A 23,672-nucleotide genomic window follows, 5' to 3' on the forward strand; every position below is an offset into this window, starting at 1 on the left:
GAGAGGAGAAGAGAAAATACCAGAAATTAAACAACATGCCTTTCTCCTTCCTGGCTAGTTTCCTCATGTCTTCTGTTCTAGAGAAAGATGACCTGTGAGTACCAGCTTCTTCAGCAATGTGCATGCCCTCTTGTCAGATGCCTGGGCCCCAGGAAGGTTATTCCAGTCTTCATTAAGTCTACACCATCTTATCTTGTAGGGTATAACATGACCTAGAGCCGATGACCAAGGTTCTGGATAAACTCACCCTTGGCCTGCCTACCTTCTCTTTTGATAGAGAGGGAAAAAAAAGGAGGTGGGGATTATTTTAGAAATTCTTAACACTAAGTTTAAAAAATAAATCAAGCTAAGGGACTTGAAAGAAATGAAGTTAACTCTCTTCTTTTTGCTTTAGTTTTGTAGAGGTTGACAGGGTGGATGGAGCAAGAGTGGTTTACAGCCATGCCACTCAAAAATATAGCCTACTGAATGGGTGCCAGTTCATGAACTTTTGCTAGTTCACTTTAAGGATAGAAATTGAGAGTCAGTACTTAGCAACTTTTGGAAACTTGTGTAGTAGTTTATATTTTTATTGTATTTTACCAGTATTTATCTGTAATGAATTAGGAATTTTTAAGAAACAAAAAATTGGTCCTTCACTACAAATAATTTTGAGAGGTACTATTTTAAGAATGATGAAGTGGAAAAGAACCTCAATCTTCTTGTCTGTAAAATGAAATTAATAGTATCTGCCTCAAAGAGTTGTTTTAGAAATTATTTAATCATAAATAATACTTTGGGCACTTAATGTGTGCCTACCACTCCGCTCTGTATGTATATTATTTTATATACTTCTCACTGTACCTCTGAAATAAGTATTATCTTCCTCATTTTTCTGAGCTTTTGTATAGGTTGTACAACGAGCTTGCCAGAAGTCTAACATGTAGTCAGTAGGCAGGTGGGATTTGAATATATACCATATGCTATATAAAGAGCCTACCTAGCACATAGGAGGTCCATCTCCCTACTTCTCTGTATCATCAGAAGTAGAAATCTATTTTCTAACTCCATCACTGACCCTAACTTATTTTGTTACCTTGAGCAAGTCCCTTTATCTGGACCTTAATTTTCTCATCTACCTTCTGTGACAGGAACTATATTTTATTCATCTTCAGTTATATAGCATCTGAGTTAACAGAGCCTGGCATATAATGGGTGTTGAGCACTGAAACCATTGATGCCATTAGAGGATCTCTGGTGGTTCTTTCAGTGTCTGCTTTCTCTGAACATCCTAGATATTCATCCTCTGCCCTCCCTCTGGAGCATCATATTTCCCACATAATCCACCTGGCAGTATCTTATTTCCTCATGTCTGTCTCAGGCAGTCTTGAGACAGCCCACATGGTGCTGTGAAATATATCTAGGGAAAACCACCAGGGATAACACAAGAGGTAGAAGAGCTTGTTCAGAGTCAGGAAAGTGCTCTTATTCTATTTCTATTCAGCGGGGCCTAGGTCTAGGGCAGCCCTGCTGGTATCCCTGCCAGGCCTGAGTAATGGCCGCAGCCTGGAGCAGGGTTTTCCATGAGCTGCATCGGGGTCTCCAGTAATTGGAACATGGCACCTTCCGACTTATAATGGATGGCAGCATGAGAGGGGCATTTGTCACTGCCTGACTTCCCTGTGGGAAAGAGGCTCATAAGTCACAGCTGACAAACCCTTTGATGACTTTTAAACTTCATTTACAGAAAAGAATAGCTATAATCAACCAACAGCAAGCAGTGACTAATCTTGCCACATTATCACTGTGAGGAGCCAGGCCAGTAGGGCTTGGGAAGGGGGAGTGAGCCATCCCTAGGCTCACAGCACATGCTGATTGGCTCTTGGACTTGAGAGTGTACCCTCAGCAAGGCCCTATGAGTCTGTGCCTAAAGCCGGCAGGTACAGGGCTTGCCTAGCATTGAAGTCATTTTTGGGCCAAGGTTAAAATGATCAGTTCTGGACTCAAAACAGATTTGTCCCAGCTCTGCCATTTCCTGGGTTGAGTAGGACTAAGCACGAAGCCTTACTTTCCTCATGTGAATGGTCACAGCACATATTATCACCTGTGTCATAGCAAAAGGCTTAGTACAAATAGTAAGTACTCTTATTATGTTTATTCATTCAGCCCTCAAAGGACCTTTTGTAGGCATAGGGTCTAAAACCCAAGGTCATGTGGCACATCTGCAAAGCCAGGAACCATTCTTCTTGGGTGGAGGGTATGGGAGTGGGGGTGGCATTGGAAGCATTTTGTGGAACAGGAAGAGCACAGGCTTTAAAATCAGAAAAGTTGGGGTCTTTTGATCCTAATCATGCCACTTAATGTGAATGTGGATAAACTATTTGAGCTTTCTCTGAGCCTTAGTTTCTTTATCTCTAGAATGAAGGTAACACTATTTATCTCATTAGGTTGTGATCTGGATTATGAAGAATTATATTTCTAAAGCTTCCAACAGGTACCTGGTGTAAAGTTGTTGCATATTAGATTGTGTGCTCCCTTTTTGTACTCCCTTAAGAAAAGAATAAGTATGTATCTCTCAAAGAAACGGGAAATAACAATGATGGCATTTTTATATTTCTTCTTTTTCTAGCCCTCGACCTCTGTGTTCTCTTTCAGGAGAAAAGAAATGAATAGGGGGTCAAAAAAAAGGGACACATTTTGTACATTGTTTCTGCAGTTCCTCCTACCTGGCATAGCCTCTCCCTTTGTCAATACCCTGTGAGAATTCATCTTAGACACTGGGGGATTGGTATAATTTCTTTTATGCAGTTGGGGTATCTGAGGCCTGCCCAGGTTAGGAGACATGGCCAGGGTGACAGCTTTTAAGGGTAGGTCTGGATTTGGAAGTCAGTCGTATCTGACTCCAGAGCCTGTGCTGTTTTTGCTATTTTTTGTGCATTTTTCCTTTATTTGGAAAATAAAAAAAACGGGTTCCTGAAGAGAGGGCTTCTTGACAAGTGCACAAAGCCTATAAGCACTGTTTCCTAGGCTCTCCATAGGGCCAGCACAGAGGAGAACACTTTAAGGAATGCTTATTGAATGAGTGAAGGGGATAGGAATTGGGCAATAATAGGAATAGGTATGATCTTATATCCTTTTGTAGCGTTTTGCAGATGCATTAGCACTTTCACATTGATTAGCCTGTTTGATTCTTGCATCAGGTAAGAAAGGTAATTGGGGAGAAAAGGTGATGTCTGTTCTTTAGAATAATGACAATAAGGCCCAGAGAAGTCACATGATGTGAGGTCACATAACTTAGAACAGCAGAGCCAAGACTTCTAGGACTGTAGCCTGCACTCTTTACATTTCTACTTATTCAGGAACCCTCTGTGTGTGGCAAGCTGGGTTCTGGGGTTTCAGGAGCCAAAGAGCACTCCTGAGAAAATTAGTCCTTTTTGGCCAGTGATGATCATTTGGGCAATGCTAATGAGTAGGGGACTGGCAAGTTTAATGAGATTAATAGATGTTATGTCATCTCTGGCTGCCTGGTAACCAGGAATTTGTGAACCAAGGAGGGCCTGGACACTGATCTGTAAAATTACTTGGCTTTCTCCAGAAATAGGATATCTGTTTTCCTTCAAAACTAATCAGATGTCCCTTGGGTTATCTGAGGGCAGACGACTGGCCACAGGCTTCTGTGACTCTCATCTCCTTGCAAGAGAATAAAGCTAGAGTGTCAAGTAAGACTAAGAGAGAGGTTCTAAACAACCCTGGAGGCCAAGAGCAACAGTTCCTCCTTTGGGATCAGCATTGTGGGAGGGAGTCCAGTGCTGGGCAGTGTTTAAAGCCTGTGTTAGATCTGAAGGGAGGAATGGGAAGCACAGGAGAGACATAACAGAGACAGAGGCTTAGACATCTATTGAAACAGTGGCCGGTAGAGAGTTAGACAAATCACCTAGCTACTCTCACTAGGCGGTTGACCTTTAAGTAAGTCACTTAAATTTGCTGATCATGAGCTTCTTCTTCTTCTTCTTTTTTTTTTTTAATCCATAAAATAGGACTAATAATGTCAAGATAAAGGATATTGTCCTAGTCCTTTTATGCTGCTATAACACAATTGTGTGTTTATAAACAACAGAAATTTATTTCTCAATAGTTCTAGAGACTGAGAAGTCCAATATTAAGGCACCAGCAAATTTACTCTCTGGTGAAGCCCTGCATACCAGTTTAGGAATAGCTGTCTTTTCACTCTGTTCTCACATGGTGGAAAGGCAAGGCATTACTCTGGGGCCTCTTTTATAAGGGACTTGGCCCTCATGACCTAATCACCTCCCTCCCCAAAGACCCCATTCTTTTTCCCTTAGATAACCCTGGGGACACCTGGGTGATTTAGAAGGAAAAACAGCCAACAATGAATGATGGGAAGCCTATTTCTGGAGAAAGCCAAGCAGTTAGCAGATCAATGTCCAGAGCTTCCTTGGTCCAGAGGCTCCTGGTTACCAGGCAGCCAGGGATGACAGAACATCTATTAATCTCATTAAACTTGCCAGGCCCTGGCTCCTATATATTATCACATTGGGGATTGGGTTTCAACAAAGAACTTGAGGAAGGAGGTGTGCATATTCAGACTATAGTAGACATAAACTGGCTTTGTTTATGAAAATCTTGTGCAGATATAAGGAATTGTAGAAATGAGGAAGAACTAACTCAGGGTAAGTATTCTAACCATTGAAATTAGTACCCAAATGAGTGTCTATGCATATGCAATTTTGCCCTTGTATATCTTGTCAAAAAACAGACCTGAGTTCCGGTTCTGGCTTTGTTCTGTTAATCAGCTAGCTACCTCTCTTGAGTTTTGAGTTATCTAAAACACCTCCTCAGAAGCTGTTGTGAGGATTACATGAGGTGAGGTGTGTAAAGTCTCTGACACAGCATTGGCACTTGGAATTAGAGGTTCTTTTTACTGTGATGGCTCCTCCAGGTCTCATTTATCCAAAGTTTAGTGGTAGAGGTGCCTTTTGGGGCTTTTCTACCTTTGTAAAACTCTGTCACCTTTCTACATATTGAGGCTTGGCTCCTGACTTCTGAAACATAGTTTCCATCTCAAATGTTTCAATTGGGAAAAATGATTAGTTTTTGCCAAATTTCTTATGTTCTTACTAGCCTGGAAAAACCAGCCCATCCTTTTTGAGTTGTAAATTGCATTTCAAAATCTTTGCCCCTGGTGGGTTTTAATTAGCTTTAGGCTCCAACTTTTATGCAGCAGTTGTTTCTTCAGCAGTAAGGGTAAGGACATGTACCTGGCTGGTGGCCCCTAGTTTTCTTTAGCAGTTTTTTGAGATGCTATGCCTTTTTCAATCTCCTCACTATCCTAGGGTCTCTCTCTAACTAGCCTAAAAAGAAAAATGGAATATAAGAACCCTAGACTTGGAATCAGGACCCCTCAGGATACTCTTGGCCTTGCTACTCACTAGCTGTGGTATCCTGGCCAAGTACCTTTCCTTCTGTTCCTCAGAGTGAGGGCATATGAACTTTATGCTCACTAAGTCTCTCTTTATCTGACATTATAAAAATCTCTAGGAACAAATCTGGTTTTTCCCTTCCTCCCTTCCTTCCCTACTAATACCAAGAACAATCTTGTCATCCATCTGTCTTCTCTCATTTCTAAGCAGAGGGCGCCTCCATTGTTCCACACACCTTACTCTCAATTACACAGTTAATCTTTGTGACAAGAGATTGGCTCATAAGATGGGAAATAGCTTACAAAAGTTAAGCAGCTTTTGCTCAGTAGGATATCAATATTATTTTAGGGTCTAAACCCACCTCTAAACATAGGAAGAATTAGGGGAATGTATCAAGTTGGGGGGGCTTGGTTTTGTAGAGGTGGGTATTTGAGTCAGAGGAAGAATGTGCCTGGGACCCCTGCCTCAGTGATCCTAACCATTTAAGGCGTGCCACAACAAACCCTTCTTCCTCCTTAGTATTAATTGAGTACTTGCTGTCTCCACGCTCTGTCAAGTCTGCCTCTTACTTTGTAGAGCAGAGTTAAGAATACAGATGGAGGGCTAAGGAAACAAATGGAAATCCATGTACTATATGTCTAAACATGTGAAAACTATATTCAAATTTTACAAACTGATATTTATATTTATAACTACCTAGAAGTCATATATGGATTTAAACTTGTTGGACCCTTAGGAATTCTGCACTAAACCTGACAGGGAGACCCAGTATTGGGCCCACCTCCTTTTTATTTCCTACTCCCAGCTCCATCTCTCATTTGAGATGCCTCATGGACATTTTTTTCTACAATCCCAGAGAAATCTATACTCTCAGGCTTAGGGAGTCTATCTAGCAGCAGCATAGCCTGCCCTCCAAGGGTTTTTTGCCTTTAAAAATGAGGGCTATTTAAATGGGAGACTCAGGGGTTGGGTACCTACAGCATGCTCCAGGTGGGCATTTCTCCTTGGCCCTGCAAATTTCTCACCTAGAGCAGCCACACGTGCAAGATAGAGAATGTGCTCCTATCTGACCTTGATCTCCTAATCAAGAATGAACCCACAAGTAGCAGCATTAGAATAAAGTACCTGTAGTCAAAATATTTACTAGATCTTATAAAGGACTTGACAGCTTGCAGAGTTCTTTTATGCACATTGCCCAAACCCCAGGTGTAAGAGAAAAGACTGAGTAGGGACCAAACCTGAAAGATTGCTCAACAGTGAATGTGTAAGTACTGAACCTCCATAGTACCTAACATGGGTGTGCAGCAAATGCTTCCTGCTCAGTGGTGTTAGAGAGTTCTGGCAGAGGTCTGAGGAAACCCACAGCCGTCATATCCTTGCCAGGTCAATGGCAGTCAGCAGTCATCAACAGATCTCTGTACCATCATGTCTCTCTCTCCCTCTCCCTCTCTCCCTCTCCCTCATTGCTTTATGAATGTTGATGATTGGATGTAAAAGTACACTGAGAAACAAGATTCTGTCTTTTCCATGTCAATTCCAAAACTGGCACTAGTTCCTTTATATCAGTAGCAGTGATGGCACTGCCTCACCTCCATCGTCCCTGTCCCTTGCTTAAGAATGGTGCACCCCAACCCCAGTGTATGCATTTGAGTTTGCAATAGCAAACCTACCACTGGGCATGTTTCTTCCTCAGAATGAAATTCTCTGTTAGATTTTCTTGTAAACAGAGCCACCTGCTGGTCAGAACATTGCTAATTTCTAGGCGGGGAGTATTTAGGAGAAATAAGGGGTCTCTTACTGGAGTAGGATACAAGATAAACATATTTTCCCAGCTTACATTCTTTTCTAATTCATTGAAAAGAAAACCCCTCCTCTCTGCCCAAAATATTAGGTAATAGGCCGGTAGCCTGACGAGAATTTTTACACATTCTGCGTGGGTGCTTTAACACCTTCTGAAAATGGCCTTAGGAGAGATTGAGAATGAGTTGAAACTACTTGTTCCAGTGAACAGAAGATGGGTCCGGGAAGTACAAATGCCAAGGCTTAACTCTAGGCTTTTCCTGCTGAAATTGAACCTCCTCCTCTTCTCCCTGGAGCCCATGCTGAGTGACCCTTTGGGGTAAAAGACATTCCAAAATCTAGAAAATATTTATAAACTTATCTCTAAGCCAAATGGAACACAATTTGAATAAAAAAGTATCAATATTTAAAACAGTTTTAGGTAAATATGCCATTTTATTATGGTATTTGAATTGCCTTTACTCTGGGAAACAAAGTGATGAAGCTGACAGAAATGAGCTTTATGGGCCAACTCATCTGGGTTTGCGCACCTGTTATTGTCAAGTTAATGATCTCACCAGCATCTCCATTTATGGTGAAGTTGTCATCATCGTCACTAGGTCCATGTCTGGATCAGAGTGAGCATATGATCTTGTTCTAGAGAAAATATTATTTGTAATTACCTCTTTGCTATGGTTTTACATTGAAGGAACGGAGGGGAGAAACCTGTGGAACATCTTTAAATTTAGATTCCAAAAGGGGTTACATTTGAGATGAATAGTAAACAAGGTGTGGGCTTAAAAGAATTTGCATCAGGTATACTTGTCAATCTCAGCCCTACTGAAGTGCATGATGACTTCTAAAGGTTAGGTTCCTCCCATGTACAATATTGTGGTTCTACTTAGGTGAGTACCAAATGAGGGAACATTTTAAAGCACCCATCATAAGATCAGCAGCCAGTATGTGGTAATTCTTGGTAATATGACAAGATAACAGAAACAGGGAGGCTGGATGCAATAGGGATGGAACTGTGTAGGAAGGCAAGGAGCAGTCCAGTTTAGTCTGGATGTGTCCATAAGCAGCCCTTGAGCCCAGCCCTGGGACCCAGTCTCATAGTTGCTCTCTTTCTCTCTCTCCAGATTGCCATCATGTCCTTGAAAATCCAGACAAGCAATGTAACCAACAAGAATGACCCCAAGTCCATCAACTCTCGGGTTTTCATTGGAAACCTCAACACAGCTGTGGTGAAGAAGTCTGATGTGGAGACCATCTTCTCTAAGTATGGCCGTGTGGCCGGCTGTTCGGTGCACAAGGGATATGCCTTTGTCCAGTATGCCAATGAGCGCCATGCCCGGGCAGCTGTGCTGGGAGAGAATGGGAGGGTGCTGGCTGGGCAGACCCTGGGTAAGTTAAGCCTCTCTGCACAGGGCTCAGTTTATAACTCCAGAGTAGTTACTGTCTTTCGCTTCCCCTTTGCCCTCTTTCCCATCCCCTACCACACTTTCATTGCTCTGAGGATTTATAAGTTCAATAGTTATAAATTATATTTAAGTAAAATTTAAGTTATATTTAAGTTATAAAATAAGTAATTATAAAATTGATGCCCATAGGAAAGAATTTTAGAAGCCTCTGGAAAACCACTTATGTCCTGTCCCTGCTTTCTTGGAGCTTCTTTTTTTTAATGGCTTTATTTTTAAACTATTATCCCTACTACAAATGAAGCTTTTTTTTTTTTTTTTGGTGGTGATGGTGGTGTTAGGGATTGAACCCAGGGCCTTGTGCATGCAAGGCAAGCACTCTGCCAACTGAGCTATATTCTCAATAACAAACTTTATGGTTCCAATAAAAATGCACATTCTCCAAAGAAGGGGACATATTGGACTAGCATAGTCTATTATTTTGATCTGTAGATGACTCAGACTAGAACTTTGAAAGCCAAGAGGAGGGATTGAAACAAAAGATCAAAGTGGGGCAGGTCCCCTTGGCCTTGGTACTACATACATATGATAATATGACCATGCTGATAGTCTATCTTGGAGTATCTAATGTGTGTGTACATACTTCTATTTATATATGTGTGTATGAGAAGGAATATATATATTTTATATGTGTATTTTTGTGTGTGTGTGTGTGTGTATGTATGTATATATATATATATATATATATATATATATATATCCCATTGTGTTCATGAATACTAAGTATACAGATGTAATTGAACATGTGGAGAATATGTGGACACATACCTTTGTATGTATAGGTCCTAGTGTGTGTGTGAAAATATACTTGAATATGTAAGCACTTATGCATATATTTATTTACCAAATATTTGTTGAGTTCTTATGTATTATGCACTGTTCTAACCATAAAGATATTTGATGGGATGTTCATGAGAATATGCATTGGCTCCTTTGCGTATGGGCAGTTACATATATGATATTGGGGTCAAGTCTGTGTGTGCTTGAGAGGGCACATTTTATCTGTGTGACTTTCTTAGATATTTGAATGTATGTTAGGATTTGTCTATGTTCCCATATACCTGATTTATATGTTTATGTAACTATACTTGAGAATGCACATATGTGATGTACATGTGATTTGTGAATATGAATGTGTGTGTCTGAAATGTATATGAATATGTAAACAGGCATATTCATATGATACGAATATGCATCTAATATGCACCTAGTTTGAGGACTAAATATGTGAAGACTTTTGTTAGATGCCTCAGTACATTGTAAACATCATATAACCACATGAATACCTGTGTATGTACATGTATGGATACACTGCTATTAAGCCAATATTTTGACCTTGCCTTCTCCTTTTTCACAGACATCAACATGGCTGGAGAACCTAAGCCCAATAGACCCAAAGGGCTAAAGAGAGCAGCATCTGCCATATACAGGTGGGGCACTCTGTCTATCTGGATGGGGTGGGTCCCTCTTTCCACAGAGGGAGTAGATGCTGATAGAGATGGAATGCTGAACCTAGAGCTTGGGAGACATTTGGAGATGAGGGCCTGTGAAGAGTAGGCTGAGTGGCCATTCCTAAGTTCTGGCCCTCTCCCCTTTGTTTCCCCAGTGGCTACAGCTTTGGCTATGATTACTACCAGGACGACTTCTACAACAGGTGAGCAGGGGAGGGGCGTGCCCAGGCATAAAACCAAGCTGGAAGGGTCCTGAGAGATTGCTGGTACAGCCCCACTCAGTCCTTCAGTTGGGAGCCAAAGTCCAGAAGTGTGGACAGGCATTTGCCCAAAGTTACTCCACAAATCAGTGGTAGAACTGGGACTAGGGTCCAGTTCTTCAGGTGCCCAGGCCAGAGCTCCCACCGTCACACCACACTGGGTCACACTGATTGCTTTTCCTCCTCCTAGTCCTGCAGTGTGACTTGAAGGGACTGTAAAACCAAGGGACATAAAAATATAACTAGTTGGAATACAAACATGGTACAGGCCAGTTGCAGGGAGTTGTAGCCCTTGTAATTTGCTTTTTAGTTTCTACCTCTATGAGGTGCCTAACCAGCCAGAAGGAAATCCAGAGCTTAGTCTGAGTCTTTTGGTCTTATATTTATAGCCAAGAGGATAGGACCCTTCTGGAGGTCTGAAATTTAGTCCCCTGTGGCCCACCTTTTACTCCAAGCCTACCCAGACTCCAGCTTTGAAGCTGTGGGCTCCCACTTCAGTGGCACCAGCCACATTTGAATAGAAGTTATGGTAAAGTGTAGCCCAATCTCTTTTCCTCCTTGCTTCCCTCCCTGTCTCCAATTTGCCAACCTCAGGCAGCCCAGGAAGAACACAACCCTTCTGAGCCTTGTTTTTTTCCATCTGTGAGTGATTTCAGGTTACACTGTGGTGTTGTAAAGTGCCGTAACCTATAAGTCAGAAGACTTGGGTGCTAATTCCAGCTCTGCCACTGAATGGATTATGGGATTTGGGGCAAATCTTCCCAGTCTGTGAAATGAGCTGTGCCAAGTGATCTCTTAGGGTCCTTCTAGTTTGGGGATTCTGTGGTTCAGTGATGCTGACCAAGGCCAGAGCCGCCCCCTCCCCTTGGGGGTAGACATGCAGGGTTCAGAAGTGGGTCCATTTCCATAGATTCTTCATTTCCAGCCATTACTATCCCCAGAGCAGATATTCCCTAAACAAAGGAGTGCTAAGGAATGGGATATTGAATTGCCCAATGATGGCAAGTATCATGGCTGTCTTTAGGAAAATAGTACCAAGGCTATGGTTTACTACAGAACAGTGTTAGTAGATGTAGTAGGAAAGACTCCTACCCATCCTACTGTTTCTGCCTGGTGGGGCAGGAAAAGAAGCCCTCCTAGAAAGGGCCAGATGATGGTGCTTGTGGGAACAGCACAGTCTAGGGCCCTAGCATCTGATTGAACTGTCCATGTTTGATATGCTGTTGAGCCCCTGGTCTCCCTATCTCTGAAATGGAGCAAGAAATATATTATAGAGGCCCAGAAACAGAAAAGAACTTACGAGTCTAGCCTCATTTCTGAGTTTTGAGCTGGGGGACTCCTATCCTGACTTTTGCCTATAATACTTTCTAATATGTGTTTTTAACCAGATTCTCTTTATCCTGTACCCTCACAGCAGACTTGGATAGACACCGAATTTGTATAGCCTTCCCCTCTAGGCAGGTGGAAAAACTGAGGCTCAGGAAAGCTCTCAAGCCCTCACTTCCATGCCTTTCTGTCCCCACTGGGGATTTGTGCTGCTTTGAGATTTGTAAGCTTTGACTAGAGGTTGGGGTGGCAGTTGACTGAGGAGAAGCCAGGTCATGTAGTAGGGGAGATATGGGTGTCAAGAGTACTCTAGGGAAGGCTGGAGCTGTTTTTTCCTTTTTGGGGTGGGATATGAACATTTTCATCTGCTGCTTCTTCACTCTAACTTGGCCTGGCTGGCAGGACAGGTAGTTACAGTGAGGATCCCAGCAAATGTCAAGGACCAGAAAGCCCTTCTCTTTACCCCAGGGCTTGTTGGGAGCAGTAGAGGTGCGTAGCACAGGCCTCCCAGACTGTCACCAGCCACTCCTGATAGTCTCAGGCTATATGCTGCAGCCTCTGTCCTGTTTGCCCTCACAGGCTTTTTGACTACCGTGGCCGCCTGTCACCTGTGCCAGTACCCAGGGCAGTCCCTGTGAAGCGACCCCGGGTCACAGTACCTTTGGTCCGTCGTGTCAAAACTACCATACCTGTCAAGCTCTTTGCTCGTTCTACAGCCATCACCACTGGCTCAGCCAAGATCAAGTGTGAGTAACTAAATTTTCTTCCTAGATATTTTATATATTTATCATTAGCAAAATAATAGAATCACATTTTTTTACATTGGAAAATAGATAAAGGAACAAATCTCCCACAGTTCTGCTGCTCTAACACAACAAAGTGAGTATTTTCATGCATTTCTCAGAGTAAAAGTTAACAATTAAGAAGGGGGCTTGGGTTGGGCACAGAGAGTCTAGTGCTGTGGCATGGATCTCAGTGAGGAGATGGTGTTTTTTCTGCTAGTAAAAACAAGGACAGGTGTACACAGGCTTAATATTTCGCATTCACTCTTGATATTTACTGTAATCAGGCACCCAGGAAATCTGATAGCAAAAGACTCTGCTTTCACACCTTGAAAGACAGGCTCCATCCTCTAACACAACAAGGGGACATGTTTTTGCTCAGGTGCACAGGAGCATACCACAGACTTGCATTCCTGCTCATCCCCAGTCCCTTTCAAATTAAGAGGTCTGAGGGGAAGACAGCCAGGATGAGAAATATGGGCTGGTCACTCTAGGGATAGCCTGTAGTCAGCCTCAGGAAGAGGCCTTTTTCCTGGGCAGGAAAAGAACCAAAAAAGGAATTACCTTCCTAGCTGATAGAATGGGGCTGGGGTTTTGTTAGGGTCAAGCCCCCAGGTGACAGCCCTGTCCACCTTCCACTCCTAGTGAAGAGCAGTGAGCTGCAGACCATCAAGACAGAGCTGACGCAGATCAAGTCCAACATCGATGCCCTTTTGGGCCGCTTGGAGCAAATTGCTGAGGAGCAAAAGGCCAACCCAGGTCAGCCTCTGAGGTTTCTCACCCAGCTCAGTGACCAGGTGCACAGGACAAAGCATGAGGAATATAGTGCACCTGGGGGGTGGAGGGAGGAGAGGCTGGGGTGGCCTCCTTTCTCAGACCCCTGCAGGTCCCAGTCCACCTGGACCTACTATGCAGAGGCATTTCTTGCAGGCTGAATGTTAGTCCTTCTTCCTCTACCCTTAACCCCCAAGATGGCAAGAAGAAGAATGACAGCAGCAGCGGCGGCGGCGGCGGCGGCGGCGGCGGCGGCGGCGGCGGCGGTGGTGGTGGTAGTGGTGGCGGCGGCGGCGGCGGTGGCGGTGGTGGCAGCGGCGGCGGCGGCAGTGGCAGTAGCAGTGGCAATAGTGGCAACAGCAGCCGGCCACCAGTCCCCCAAGAGGATGCAGTTTCTGAGGCAGGCACGCCCCAGGGAGAAACCCAGACTCGAGATGATGGCGACGAGGAGGGCCTGCTGACACATAGCGAGGAAGAATTGGTGAGGTCTTGGACAGGGTCATGGCTGGGAGGGGCTGGGACTGAACTTGCACTCCTGGTGGCAGAAGGGCAATAGGGATGGGGAACCTCTGAGCTGGTTGACCCTCCTCTTCTTCCCAGGAGGTTCTAGTCCTTAGGGGAGGAGGAAAGAATTGAGCCAGAGGCAATTATCTGTTTCAACTGTCAGTCCTAAGTTCCTCTGAGGACAGAGAGACATTTCAGCTAAGCCTATAGCTTGTTCTGGCCCCCATTCTCCTTGTGGGTTAGAGAAAGGGAGAATTTGGCTCAAGGGGCACATACATGGCCTTCAGAATTCCAGAGAGAGAGAGCATTACTGGGGTTGCTTGGGGAAGCCACAGGGAGGTGGGTATCAGTTCCACATGAAGATTTTCCATAAGCCTTTGCTGCTTGAGCATAAAACAGGCTGTCTCATAAGGGAGTTAGTTCCTATCTACACTGGAAATATTCAGGCTAGGGAGCCATTGACAAGGATCTTACATTGAGTGGGAGGGTAGATCAGACTCAGAGAATATAAGATACCTGCTATATACTTTTTGCTCATTAACTTAATGATTGCCCATTAAGCACCACACCCTATAGTCCATACTTTCTAACTTGATTACTCTTAACAATAGTTCTGTACTGTACAAAGTATTACTGTTCCCCTGTTTTACCTTTGAGGAAACTGTGGCTCAGAGGGGTCAGGTAACTTCCTCAGGGCCTTGGAGTTAATAAGGAGTAAAAGCCAGGCTTGGAGCCCAAACTTTTTTTTTTTTTTTGTATTAGGAATTGAACTCAGGGGCACTTGACCGTTGAGCCACACCCCCAGCCCTATTTTGTATTTTATTTAGAGACAGGGTCTCTACTGAGTTGCTTAGCAACTTTCTCTTGCTGGGGCTTGCCATGAATCCATAATCCTCTTGCCTCGGCCTCCCAACCAGCTTGGATTTCAGGTGTGTGCCACCGCGCCCTGCTTGGAGGCCAAACTTACTCACTGGGTCTGGAGCTTCTTTTTATCACTGCTGGGCTCTTTCATGAGGACAGATGGCTCGTGACCATAACAGTCAAGAGCTCCTCCTCATGCCTGACTTGTTTTTCTTTGAACCTAGCCTGTTACTTCATATTATTTTCTTGGGCTTAGTAGTCTCCTTAAGGGTCCTAATGAAAATTTAGATGCCTTCAAAGATGAGGTTCCACCAATCTTCAAAGCTCTCGGCTTGCTCTAGTCCAAGGTCTTTCTATGCAGAGAAGTTGCCCCCTGCTACTTCTACAGCTCCCATGACTGGTTTCTTTTTTTTTTGCTGAGGGGGGCTCTCATATTGTTCTTCCAGGATCATCAGCCTTATTGGCTGGTTCCATAGTCATTACCCTTGGCTGCCCCTCCTCCTTTCTGACTATTCTCCAAATGCGCTCTGGGCCCCAGGACCTTCTGGATAGGTAGAATCAGGGCAGAACTCAGATCTTGCAGTCAGTAATATGTGGTCTCTGCTTGCCTTCTCCCTATCAGGAGCACAGCCAGGACACAGATGCGGAGGATGGGGCCTTGCAGTAAGCAGGTATGGGGACCGTGTAGGTGGGAGAGGGAGGGGAACAGTGAAGTGGAGGGCATGCCTTTTCCCTGGAGCTGGCCTAGAAGGATAGTACTATGTTGAGGAATGAAAGCCCCTTCACATCCAGCATCTTGCCATACCAGTCTATGGTGGGAGCTTGGCAGGCTGAGGAAGCAGGATGTCATGCATAGCCACACCCATTCAGCAAGGGTTCCCTCAGCACACTCTGAGCCATGTTGCCTGTCTCCACCCTTGAGGAACTTCTAGTCTGGTGGAGGAAGATACAGACTAGATTAATTGCCACCAAGTATGAGCAGGATGACAATGGTGGGAAGTCTAGATAAAGGAAAAAACAATGTGTAGCTGAGCCTGCTCCTGATTAAGGGAGAAGCATTCCACTCCAAGGGAATAGCCTTAGCAGAGGTGCAGCACTGTGACAGTCCTTGGAGTGTGATGAAGCCAAGGGACTCTCTCATGTTGCAGTTCAGTTCTGCATGGTAGGGAAAGAACACTGTTCATCATCATAGGGTGATGACTGTGAAGTATCCTATGTGCTAGATTTAGGGGCTTAGGCTTGATCTTGTTGTGTGTGGGGGAATGCCCTGTGGGACAGTAGGTGCACCTGCTTTGTCTGATTACATCTTTGGCCCTGCAGGGTTGAGATGTGGAAACTTACTGAAGGGTGCAGGGAGATACAACATATCTTATAAGATCCCAAGATAGTAATTGATGTATCTTAGCTTGGAACCCAGTGGATGTAACTTTAAAGCCTGCTCGCTGACCACTGTCCACTGCCCTGCTCTGCCTTACCCTACAGGAAAACTAGGTCACATCCAGCTATCTGACACATTTCTTAAGGGGCCATGTTCAGAATAAGACAGGCTTAGGGTAAAGGGAGACCTCAAACTCTAATGCTCCCAGGGAGGTGTCTTGATAGATAACACATTCATGTTTTAGGATACTTCTACCACAAGGACTTCCAGAACAGTTAAGCTTAGAAAAGGCCTATGTGCAGCCTTTCTTCTTGGAATTCCATAACTTGTTTAAAAGGAGGCTAAATTTTGCCTTGTGAAGCTATTTCACAGGTTAGGTAAGGAAATGGAAGCACAGAGAGGGGGTAGGACTTGCCCATATAACTATATGGCCAGAAAATTAAATGAGGTCAGAACCAAAGTGCAGGTATCTTTTGGTCTGCAGATATCATTCCACCTGTTGGTTTTCCCTACCCCTGTGATCAGGAGTACTAGGGTCCCTTCCTCTCAGCCTTGGTGTCGTCTTTGTCTCTTTCTCAGCCTGACAGGAGCAGCGGCCACCAGCAGAAAGGCATCACTGTCCCAGACCTCAAGCTGGGCACCCACCCATGGATGCCAACCTGTAGTGGGTGCCAGAGGAAAGCTGGCAGCAGGCACTTCTCCCCCCGCCCCCACATCCCAGCCAGTGTCACATCCTCTGCAGGTGGAGTTACCAGTCTACCCATTCCCCATGCACCTTCCCTGTCTGCACTGCCCAGGCTAGGTGGCAGAGCACAGGGGGTTCCCTACACTCTGCCTTCTCTCCCTAGGACAAGCCCAGGCTTGGGGTTTTTCTATAGTTTTGGAGGGGTGGGTGGTACAAGGAGGGGGGGACCCTGATAATAAAGAGATTGGATCCAAACCTACTATAAGATGGGATGGTTTGTGTTTTCTCATCACAGTATCCTGGCCCTTCTGCTCACTAGAAAGGGTCTGATTCACTCTTCTTCACTTATCCCTCCCAGGGAACATTGTCTAGGGTGTCTTAATACTGATTCATCTGGGCCTTAGTTTCCTTAATTAAAATGGTGATGTGAATGGCCAAGTAGGGCTGCTGGAGAGGGTTGGATGTGCTAGTACCCAGGAGTACTCTTTGCTAGCTAAAGTGCCAAGTAATTGTGACCCATTTGCTACCCAGGAGTACATCATGGCCTCATCTTTTCCTCAGTTTCTCATTAACTTTGGTCTTTCCCAGCTCTAAAATGATTCTAGAATCTACTACCGACTTTGCCTTCTCTATCCTGCCTTAGCATATCATGGTTTTTTCACTTGGACTTTGCCTTCTCACTAGCCTCCCAATCTCCAGCTTCTCTCCTGAGCAATTTCCCACCACCCACCATAGTGTTTTTTCTAGTTTACTTTTTTTCAATAATCTTAATTGGCTTTATTTTGATTTCAAATTAGGCAATAATTCATTCCATAAAATAGAATGTTTCCATAAACAGAGTTGGTTACATGGACAGAAAAAGCCTGTGAAGAAAGCAAAAACAAAGAACAAAAGGTGGACTGGTCATTTCAAAGTTGTTTCCCCTCCTTTGGTCAGGCTCTCCCTTAGGTGAGAGTGTACCAAACCTTTAGGGTATTCTTGCTGTTTAAGTCACCATTATTTTGAGCTTCTGATCTCAGTACATCCTCATAGGTTATAGGGTCCTCATAGTCAGACATTTCTTTTGTTTTCACCATTCTAGCCCAAAAGAGACCATTGAAATTCATCAGATGACTGTATGCAGATAAAACTCTTTGGGAAGCTACAACCAGGATGACTACTATTATGACTAGAGAATCATATCAAGAGTTTGGAATTATGCTCCTTAGCCAGTCTCCATAAACCAAACCAGCTACATTGAATAGATCAGAGACAGATGAGAAATCTGTTTTAATGAAGTAGAGTCTGTTCATTCATTTTTGCAATACCCAATGTATTTATCTATATGGAATGAGAAGTGTCAGCAACTGATCCCTTCCCTGTTCAGCTAGGTACTATCATCTAGCATCCCAACAGTGGGTTAGGGCTGGGGGTGTAGCTTAGTGGTAAGATGCCTGCCTATGCTTCTATCCCAAGCACCAATTAGAAAAGAAAAAAAAAAAAAGAGGAATGGGATAAATTAAAGCAGGGCATGCTAACCCTATAAAATTATAAGACCATAGTATAGTTTTGAACAGGTGGTTGCATTATGAATGTCACTAAACTTAATCTGGTCCATACGAGAGGTGGACTAAAGGATCTCTTACGACTATAAAGATCTGGGTTTGACGTAACAGATCCAACACTCCATCAGGTCACCCACAGAAATTACTTATTGGGAAATTCTTGGCATACTGCAAAGCTAGAGAGGTAAGCATCAGCCAAGAAAAATTAAGAGGGTGGGGTCAGAGTCTTATGGTAGGGATTTTTGTTCCATCAGCTCCGGAGAAGTTGCTCACAGTGTGAAGTCATTTTCTCATCTGGTGTGTAGTTTAATATCCCTGGCTGTGATCAGGCATTTTAGATATGGCCCACTAGGCACTTGGGGGTTCAAAGTGTAGCTTCAGGTGTCTTCACCCAGTGCCAGTTCAGCTTACCTGAAATGGCCTGCACAAAAGGCACGAGACTAATCTCTTGAAATTTACATTGAGTTGTCCAGCTTCAGTTTATAGGGCTTAAGGAACTGAGCAGTTTTTGTTCTTAATTGGAGAGTTATAGCCAGATATTATAGAAAACTAGATGAATCCAGAAACAAGTGCAGTCTATGCTAATCATAAAAACTTAAAAGCCGGGCTAGGGCTGTAGCTCACTGGCAGAGCTCTTGCCTAGCATGCTTGTGGCACTGGGTTTGATCCTTAGCACCACATAAAAATAAATAAAATAAAGGCATGCTGTCCGTGTACAGCTACAAAACAACAACAAAAAACCCCAAAAGCAATGAACAGGGCTACAATCATTAGTAAGTGTACTGTATTTTTTTTTTTTTCTGAAACATTTTTCTGTTTATAATCACCCCAGTTTTTTTTCCCAAAGGTAATCACATTAAGATCAATTTGTTTGCACAATAGGTCTATTATATGCATAATAGACAGTAGGCCTGATAATATGCATAAGAATAGCCATAATAACCATGGCTGTTTTTAAATTAGTTTGGTTGGAAATTTGACAAGAAACTTCAGATTGGACGTTTAAAACTCCTTGAGACTAGAAAGCCAAACCAAGGCAGACTTCAGACTTATAATACCCTGTAATTTACCCTGTAATCTTTTTAACATATCTTAAAAAAAATACACACACACACACACACACCCACACACACAGTTGTAGCTGGACACCTTTTATTTATTTTTATGTGGTGCTGAGGATCGAACCCAGCGCCTCGCATGCACTAGCCAAGTGCTCTACTGCTGAGCCACAACCCCAGCCCCTTAACCTATAATCTTGAGGGTTTTGGGATGTGATGATTTTTACTCACTTGTTATAAAGCTGGGAACCCTTGAGGGCAGGGTTTCTATGGATATTCTTAAATATGGCATCCTAGTGACAACCAGTATTTCCAATTGTATCCTGTTATAAAAAGAATAATTTTTTGAAGTTATGCAAATAACCATATTGCCATATAAATAAGTATACTCAAATATAGCTTCCAGATTCTGGAGGGGTCAGATGAGGAGAAAAAGTGAATGTTTGAATTTTCATTTACAAAAGTATATTTTATGAAATTGTAGTAAACTATAGTTTGAAAGAAACTTTCCATAAATCTGGAAAGTGAACTACAAAAAGCAATGTTAAAAAGTAAAAACCTATAATTATTTTTCATCAGTTCATCAGTCTTGTTTAATTATACTGTTTGATTGTAGTCAGCAGTTTCATAAACCCATCAAAACTTGTGAGTTCTTACCAGATCCAAAGTTAGTAGAGTTCTTTTCATCCTTTTCATGAACTCCTTGACAAAGACATAGCACTTCAATTTAACTATGAACAACAAAACTTAAGGTAGCCATGACTCATGATCTGGTTAGAGTTTATCTCTGTGGTAATTTAACATAACTAGAATCATGACTAATAGGACATACCAAGACACGTCAGATTTCTAGGAATCATACAATTTTTGGAGCACACATTAATAAATCCATACATCTGAAAAAGGTAAAGATCATTTCTTATTCGACAATGCTGCCTATATGATTAAGCACATCAAAGTAAGCCTAATTCATCTCTATTGTACTTTCCTTCTGGAAATCCCAAAGCAGTTCAAGTTCAAAAAGGTGTAGTTTTAGAATTTGATGTGGGGAAGTTTGTCAGAAAATCACAGGGATTAAATAGGATCAAAGAATCATTGTGAAGTCAAAGTGACAAAAGATTTCAAGAGCACAAAACACAATAAATTCTCATAGAATCTCCCCCCCCCCCCCAGGTCAGTTATCTAAAAAGTAAAGAAAAACTTGTAATTCTTAAGAGCAGATCAACACCTTAAGAAAATCTTGTAAGCATAGTTTTGCATCTGTGTACTTTTATATTAATGCCTAATTTTTACAAAAACTTGTAATTCCCTTCTAACTTAGCCAACTGGATCTCACATAAAATTTCTTTTACAAGACTAATCTTCCACAGACAGACCTTCCAGAGTTTCCTTCAACCACTAGTCATTTTTCCCATACTTTTCTTCTCTCATGCTGGAAGAACCACTCTTTTTTTTCCCCCTGAAAAGCATCTTCATGATCTATAATCTTCATGTGTTAACAGCCTGGTATATGGAGTTGTTTCCCACCTTATTTTTAGTTACCACCCATTAGAATTTAAGTCCTTAGCAAATTATGAATCAGTATTCTGTAGAATTTTCATAATTTCTAGAAAAAGGTGCTCAGTCCTAATGTTTTAAAAATATGGAATGGGACACATTTACTAAAAGACCCAAATATATTTAGCTTCTTTGTACTATATAAAAACCACATGCCAAAAATACAAATTTTAAACTTATGCTTAACAATTAATGTTTCAGTGTTTTAACTTTATTGAGAAATGACCCAGAACTTAATTTCCTTTTAAGGTTTCAAATTACCACCACTACCCCGACCAAAAAGAAAAGAAAAAAAGAAACTGGAGAGTTTATGCCATTTACATTTACCTATTTTACTCTATTTGAAATGCTTTGGAAAACAAAACTAGCCATTGTCTTTATTACTATTTTTCGTTCTAACCAAAGCATATCCTGAGCACCCACATGGAACACAGGACAGTTACTAAGGGCAATGCCCATCTGGAGCATTGGCTCACACACCAGATACAGAGGCTAGGTAGCTATGAACACAGTGCCTGGAGGCTCCAACCCTCCTTAGCCCAGGAGGCAGGACTAAGAGAAAACAGATGGGACCGTGCTGAGCCTGGCCCCACTCTGAGGCTGGCAGTCCAGGTGCCATAGAAACATTCTTGTCTCCAAATTTCACCATGACCACCTGTCCAGACCTCAGGGCCTTAAAAGCAAAGACATAATCTCAAAGCAAGATGGTTCCCACAGGAAACATAGCAGCTGCTCTTCACATTCTCAGCTCAATAACAGGTCAGGCAAATATCAAAAATATCACAGAGGAGAGAGACTTAAAAAAACAAAAGGTTAAGTCAACATGTTTCCGTTTTACTCTTTTCTCTCAACTAAGGTCCATCAAGCACCTCATTCTCATTCTGCTTGTCTGCTTCTGGGCTGAACCTATAGCCTCATATATGTATACATGTGTACACACACACATCCGATTAATTATTAAGTGTTTTAACTTTTCCTTAAGTCAGTTAAATAGTTGTTTCATGTATTTTGGTAGAAGTTTATCGTGTGCATATGGACAACACTGACAACACAGAAACAGACTAAAGCATGTGTGTGTGTGTGCATATGTGTGTACACGTGAGTGTACGTGTGCACATGCTGGGGATGGAACCCAGGAACTCAAGGTAAATGCTGTACTGCTGAGCTATAGTCCCAGGCCAGGATTCTTCATTTGCCTATTTTAATATTGTTCCCTCCTTCAGAGAGCCAGTTCTTTAATCACTTGTTTATCATCACTCTGAACAAATGTTAGCTAGACAATCCTAAATTTGAAAGCGTTTCAAAATAGTCCTATTAATTTAGCTCATTTCTTAATTAGATTATTGACTTCGGGGTGTAGCTCATTTTCAAATAGGGCAAAGGAAATATTTTCTATGCCTGCTGGATCTGAGGATTTTGTACTTTACCTAGCTTTCTTCGTCTTGGGGGTAATAAAGCAAAAAAGTTGGTAGTTTTTAGTAGCTTAAGCTTTTCATGTGGTCTTTGGTAAAAGTCTTCTCAAAGTGGCAAAAAAAAAATTGAGGGGTTGAGGGGGTAGCTCAGTGGTAGAGCACTCACCTAGCACATGCAAGGCCCTGGGTTCAATCCTCAGCACCACATAAAAATAAATAAATAAAGGTATTAAAAATAAATAAAATAAAATGACTCCTTAGTAAGATTTTGCCAGTTTTGCAAGCATTTGTACCTTCCAGGGCCAAATACCTATACCTAACACATGTGAAAATGGACATTAACTGGAAAGCAGGAGTACTCAGATGGTTAGCAATTAGGTACCACTTTTATTTTGGATTTTAGATGTCTCAGAGATAAAAGCCTAAGCCAATTAGGATGTGTTGGTGGCAAGTGACCTGGTGACTTTTAAGTGCTCAACTGCCAGAAACTGGCTTTGGCTCTAGAACCCCTCGGCCAATTTAACCAATGACTTTTCCCAGCTCAGTGTATAAAAAAGGGAGAGGGATAGAATCCACATATCTGCAGATTCTGAGCAGTTGTTCATACCTCCTGCAATATGGCCATCACTGCTGATTACCTTTAAGACTAATTTTTGCCATTGACTCAACTACCACAAACCAAAAGAGAAGACCTCTCTCACTATGCAGGCTAATCCAGGTACCCCAGATGGCAAAAGGAATGCAACACCCAATTCAAAAAGCAGAATCTGGCCCAAGAGGGATTGACTTAGACCTTCAGTGCTCCATGAGGAAGATAGGAGACAATGGAGTCAGCAGTACCTCTTCAGCTATGTTCTGAAAGGGGTCTTGGGAGTTACCAAGCAGCCTCCTTCAGATTCCTTCACAGGATCACCAGATCACGTTATTACTGAAACATGCCCATTCCCTGTGTAAAAGCTTTTACTGCCTGACTCATCATCAGGACAAAAATCCCAATTCCTTAATGTGAGTTGTGTGCTCCTGCTTGCTCTGGCCTCCTTCTCACCACCCCTTTCCTGCCTCCATGCAGACCATCCACTTCAGCCTCACAATACATCCAAGTGCTTCATGTTCCAGGCAGTTTTGGTGGCAAGGAATGGAGCCCCCACTTGTTACCTCAGGTCAAGAGATGCCCCTGTGGTGGGCCACCAGTCTGGCATTTGCTCTTAATACCTGGCCAGGTTCCTTCAAACTTCTGTTGCTTCACAGATTACATATAGTCCACCACGTCCTAATTTATCCTCTTTCCCTTTTATTCCCCGCAAGGAATTAATTTCCCCCACTTCAGGTTCCCAAAAGAATTAGTTGCCACAGCAGATCCTTTTGAATTTAGTCATAGGTTACCAGTACCCACCTCAGCCAGC

At 42.8% G+C, this 23,672-nt stretch overlaps 1 protein-coding gene across 6 annotated transcripts in view; it reads left to right on the forward strand.

The window, feature by feature from the left end:
- Nucleotides 1-16,957, forward strand: part of Raly (RALY heterogeneous nuclear ribonucleoprotein) — a 78,573-nt gene extending 61,616 nt beyond the window's left edge. For 5 of the 6 annotated variants that reach the window (XM_027945216.3, XM_071608852.1, XM_071608851.1 and 2 more), the window contains 8 exons: nt 8,339-8,603; nt 10,035-10,107; nt 10,284-10,331; nt 12,294-12,460; nt 13,142-13,255; nt 13,468-13,751; nt 15,258-15,306; nt 16,593-16,957. In XM_027945216.3, coding sequence (XP_027801017.2) covers nt 8,348-8,603; nt 10,035-10,107; nt 10,284-10,331; nt 12,294-12,460; nt 13,142-13,255; nt 13,468-13,751; nt 15,258-15,302 — 987 coding nt within the window. In that variant the 5' untranslated portion in view covers nt 8,339-8,347 and the 3' untranslated portion in view covers nt 15,303-15,306; nt 16,593-16,957. The remainder of the gene's footprint in view (nt 1-8,338; nt 8,604-10,034; nt 10,108-10,283; nt 10,332-12,293; nt 12,461-13,141; nt 13,256-13,467; nt 13,752-15,257; nt 15,307-16,592) is intronic. The other variant, XM_027945217.2, reaches the window with a different exon arrangement.
- The last annotated feature ends 6,715 nt before the right edge of the window (nt 16,958-23,672 follow it).

The sequence above is a fragment of the Marmota flaviventris genome, chromosome 2 (genome assembly GCF_047511675.1).
Source record: "Marmota flaviventris isolate mMarFla1 chromosome 2, mMarFla1.hap1, whole genome shotgun sequence".
Lineage (NCBI taxonomy): Eukaryota > Metazoa > Chordata > Mammalia > Rodentia > Sciuridae > Marmota > Marmota flaviventris.